The sequence below is a fragment of the Hibiscus syriacus genome, unplaced genomic scaffold, assembly GCF_006381635.1.
Source record: "Hibiscus syriacus cultivar Baekdansim isolate YM2019G1 unplaced genomic scaffold, ASM638163v2 tig00110684_pilon, whole genome shotgun sequence".
Taxonomy (NCBI): domain Eukaryota; kingdom Viridiplantae; phylum Streptophyta; class Magnoliopsida; order Malvales; family Malvaceae; genus Hibiscus; species Hibiscus syriacus.
Window position 1 is genome coordinate 1,543,443 of NW_024062824.1, and position 5,182 is coordinate 1,548,624.

General features: G+C 38.8%; 1 protein-coding gene across 1 annotated transcript; it reads left to right on the top strand.

Moving 5' to 3' along the window:
- Nucleotides 1–1,527: 1,527 nt before the first annotated feature.
- Nucleotides 1,528–2,572, top strand: LOC120138367. Its single transcript, XM_039153849.1, has 3 exons — nucleotides 1,528–1,788; nucleotides 1,897–2,105; nucleotides 2,479–2,572. Exons 1-3 carry the CDS (start codon nucleotides 1,528–1,530, stop codon nucleotides 2,570–2,572), a joined length of 564 nt encoding a protein of 187 aa, XP_039009780.1.
- Nucleotides 2,573–5,182: the final 2,610 nt, after the last annotated feature.

Consider the following 5,182-nt stretch of genomic DNA (forward strand, 5'->3'; position numbering starts at 1 on the left):
TAGTGAGCTCTACGTATGGAATGTGTTTTTGTGTGTAGGTTAGTATAGGGATCGTCGAGGAACCTATCGCATCTGTACATTACAGAGCAACCGCAACAGAGTATGCCTTGAGTCTATTTTAGAGGGCATATATTTTATATGGTCATTTGTATGATCGAGTCATAACTCTATTTTGATCTAAATTTCTAGTTGCGTTTGTACATATTTGGGAGACTCTTTTATTTTGTAACTTGATTTTGATTTCGTTTAAATTGTGATGAATGGTTTTACTATTATTAAATATTTTAAAAGAAATTTTTAGGTTGACCATTTTGGTGGTTTCATGTGGCATCGTAATCTATAGACCTTTAGGTCGGATCAGATTAAGTTGTCATATTTAGTGGTATCAGAGCATCCAGGCTTAATTATTCCTAGAACCTGCATGTCAGAGTCTGTAAGTGTCTTTGTGAACACAAGCTCCTAGAGTGTCAAGAATACTTAAAATTATGGAATGGCTATAGTGTCCTCTCTTTAATTTTTAATTTCAGGATTTGATTATGACAGACGAGGAAGTTTCGAGTCATGAGGGTCAGGGGGAGTTGTGCCTCATTGGCCGAAGATTTTGGTACCGAGTATGCCCTAGATTCTGAGCATGGGCTTCCTACGGACGCAGTAGTCAATGAGATGAACTTTTTTCGTGATCAGACCTCAACCCTTAAACATATAGTCTGTACTATTCTGAATATGTATACCATGCTACCTCCTCTACTTGTATCCCTAGCACAACCTGTTGTGGTGCCTCAAGAGTCTCCGGTCGAGAGGCTTTACCATTATAGGATGACTGTTTTCTATGATTTTAGGGACCACAACCCTATTTTTACATGATAATGGCATTGATAGATGCTTTGTACCCTTCGTTAGTTGTACCTCACTCTTGAGGGTAAGTTAGAGTGTATCACCGCCTTTCGGATGGGTGACACGATTGACTAGTGGAATACTGTAGAGTTGGCGATTGAGCCAGAGATGCCCACCTGGGATAATTTCCTAATAAAGTTTAGAGAGAAGTATGTCGATAAGGCCCACACCAATGAATAACGCGTCTAATTTTTGCATATGACCTAGGGTGATAGGACCATGTTCGACTATTAAAAGAAATTCCTCAAATTAAGAAAGTATGCACCCGAGCTCATTTTGATAGAGACTCACTTTTGTATGAGGTTCAGGGAGGGCCTCCATTTGGACATATATACTCATCTAGTAGTCAATCCTCCTTGTTTCTTCGTAGAGCTGATCCGACAGGCAAAATCTATGGAGAGGATTGTTAAGGAGAATGCTCAGAGGTGAGTGATTCACTAGGTCAGAGTAGGAGTGTTTCGGAGACATCTAGGCAGTCTCAGTCAAAAGAAAATAGGGCTAGGGACTCCTAGAGTTCTGGAAGACTGCCATTAGGGTCGTATAGGGGAGCCTGTTTCCACCCATTCCTATGTAGGATATGACCTTGTCCAACAGAGGGATATTTCAATTAAGGATTTAGAAATAGTGGTCAGCATGTCTAGTGCCTTAGGATTAGACATTTTGGTTGACAAGGTTCACTATCGTTGCCCCGTAAAACTTCAAGGTGAAGTTTTCTTAGTCGACTTAATGGAGCTACCATTTTGGGAGTTTGATGTAATATTAAGCATGGAATGGCTCTCTGGGCATGACACAAGTTTCAAGTGCAGGGTGAGACAACTTAAGCTTCGCAAGGATGATTGGACCATGGTAGTGATGACCAGTGGGAGTACATGTTGCATTGCCAAGTTTGTTTTAGTAATCAGGGCTAAAAAATTATTGAGTCAGGGGTGTGCAGCCTTCTTCGCGCATGTTTTGGATACGTGAGTTTTTGTTTCGATGCTTAAGGACATCTGTACCATGCAGGAGTTATCCGATGTGTTTTTGGAGGAGTTAACGGGATTACCGCCTGACCGTGAGGTCGAGCTCAAAATAAAAGTTTTGCAAGGATCATCTCTGGTGTCCATTGCACCCTATCGCATGGCACCGACAGAGTTGAAGAAACTAGAGAGCCAAATCCAAGAGTTGTTGAACAAGGGCTTCATTCGACTGAGTATTTCACCTTTGGAGCACAGGTTTTCTTTTTCAAGAAAAAGGATGGGTCGATGACGTTGTTCATCGACAATAGGCAACTGAACAAGTTGACTATCGAGAATCGCTACCCTCTCCCTCGGATAGATGATCTGTTCAACCAGCTTAAGGGTGTATGTGTATTCCCTAAGATCGATGTGAGGTCAGGATACTTTCAGTTGAAAAGGATACTAATTTAGCTCATACCGCATTCAGGATAAGATATGGCCATTATAATTTTCTCATGATGCCATTCAGACTCACCATTGACCCAACGACCATTGTATTGGCGACCAGACATGAAAAGATAAGTGTCTGAATTTTATTACAAGTACTTAGTGTGCTAACAGGTTAAGGTTGAACATTAGATTCCTTCAGGGTTGTTACAACCAATTCAGATTCTGCAATGAAAATGGGAGAGAGTGACGATGGACTTCGTAATAGACCTTCCGATGACAAGGTTCTGAAATGATACAGTTTGGATTATAGTAGATCGACTAACAAATATGCTCATTTTCTTTCAGTTTGTATGGACTACACGTTAGAGAGATTGTTTTAGCTGTATATCCATGATATTATGAGATTATATGGAGTCCCTATCTCGATCATACAGACAGATATTCACAGTTGACTTTTTGGTTCTAAAAAGCACTACATGGAGCTTTGGGTACTAGACCGTACTATAGCACCACCTTTTATCATCAGATAGATGAACAATCTAAACGAATTATTCAAATTTTGGAGGACATGCTTATATGCACCGTTTTGGATCTTGATAGAAGTTTGGAGGATCACTTACCATTAGTGGAGTTTGCGTACAACAATAGATTTTTTGTGACCATTCAACTGGCTCCGTATAAAGCCTTGTATGGGTGCAAGTGCAAAACTCCATTGTATTGGACGTAGCTTAGGGAGGGCAAGATAGTAGGCCATGACTTGATATGAGAAACCAAAGAAAAAGATTAATTGAATCAGAGTCTTCTAAAGGAGGCTTATAACAGACGGAGGTCATATGCTGATTAGAAGCGCGAGGATATTGAGATCGCTGTGGGAGACAAGGTATTTCTCAAGGTCTCCCATTGGAGAAAAATACTTCGGTTCAGATACAAGGTTAAGTTAACCCTGTGATTGATCGGACCATATGAAGTTTGACAAGAGTTGGGCCAGTGGCTTATCGTTTGGCGTTACTTCTAAAGCTTGAGTTAATCCACAATGTTTCATATCTCCATGCTTTGAAGATACCGATCAGTCTCGTCCCATGTTATCCCTCTTTAACAAGTTGAAATATGGTAAGACTTAACTATTAGGAAGAACCGATCCGAATCCTTACTAGAGATGTCAAGGAACTGTGAAGCAAGAGGATACCATTAGTGAAGGTTTCATGGAGGAACCACGGAGTAGAGGAAGCGGCATGGGAACCCGAGGAAGATATACTACTCCATTATCTACACCACTTCTATTTAGGTAAATTTTAAGGACGAAATTTCTTCTTAGGAGGAGAGAGTTGTAATACCCCAAAATACGGGTTAGGAGTTTAAGGTTTATTCATTTGGGCTTATGAAATATTTTGCCTTAGTATATAAACCTTTTGACCCTAGTGGATTTGATTTGGGCTTTTGATGAGCCCAACTAGCTTAAGAATGGGAGCGTTTAATCATTAAAAAAACAAGGAAGGACGAGGTGGGTAATTAACCCAGTTTCAAACCAAAGGTTGAATCCTATTAATTTGGGATGATCTCAAATCTGTTTACAAATCTCTTTTTTCACCACAAAGCTTGTCTTTTTCCTCTCATCCTTGCCAACTTCTTTATCTCCAAGAAATCATCAAAGGATGAACCTTCAAGAATATTAGCCATTCTTTGTGATTTACAAAGTAATATTCACAATCTACAACTCTTAAGCTTTCATTCAAGCCCCCAATTATAATGTTTAGCTTAGTTTCCATTAAAGCGGGTTTTGGGGTGTTTATGGAATCCTGGGTTCTAGCTCATTTTATGAGTTTTGCTTGGTAAGAAAGCGTTTTTGGCTTCTTCTAAGGTTCAAAATGAGCTAAAAACTCATTAAAATTGTTTTGATTAGTTCAAGAGCAAAGTAAGAGTTCAACGGCTATAGGCAAGGAAAAGCTAACCCTTGGGTGAATTGGGAACGTTTTTAAGTCACCTAGCTTCAAGGTAACACGATTTTAACTTGACCATACTGCATCCAGGTCATTGTATGTGCATTTATGGTTTGTTTTGTTCATGAAAGTATGCTAGAGTAATCCATGGTAAAATTCTTATTTGATGTTTGTAAGCATGAAAGTTAGTACCTTTTTACCTCTATGACACTTAATAAGACTTTAAAAAAGTTTACTAGTCTTAGGGGAGTGAATGGGTGAGGTTTGGGTATAATTTTGTGCTCAAAACAGAGCAGTTTTGTCCATCGGTATCGGTACTAAATGAACAGTACATGTACTATTTTCGTTGAAGGTAAAAATAAGGAAAGTCATAAGGGAAGTATCGATACCTCTTCAAGAATTATCGATACTTGGGGTCTAGTATCGATACTCATAGGGTTAGTATTGAAACTAAGGAATTTTTTAAAACACCGAAGCTAATTTTGGTGAGTATCGATACCCAAGGTTGAGTATCAATACTCCCCATAGGGGTATCGATACCAATGTAAATTTTAAAACATTGAAGTAAAATTTGGTATCGATACCCAAGGATCCAGTATCGATACTGGTGGCATAGTACCGATACTCATGGTGATTTTTGGGCAATTTAAATTAATTTATTCGGGTGTGCGGGTTGAGGTGTTTTGGGTTCATATAAGCCTTAAGTATTATATGCAAGTGAAAACAAAAAGTTAACTCAATTCTCTCATAAAAATTAAGCAAGATAGGACAACATAAGATTTGCCTTTGTATAATGCTAGAGAAATGGCTAGGACACCCGAGTTACTCTAGTATTATGATGATCATCTTTTGTTTGTGAATATTTGGATATTTTTCATTCAGTACATAGTTGATGCACGTAAATTCTGAGTCATACTGGTACAAACTATAAAGCACATAAATTCTAGAATCGTACCTTATGCTCTA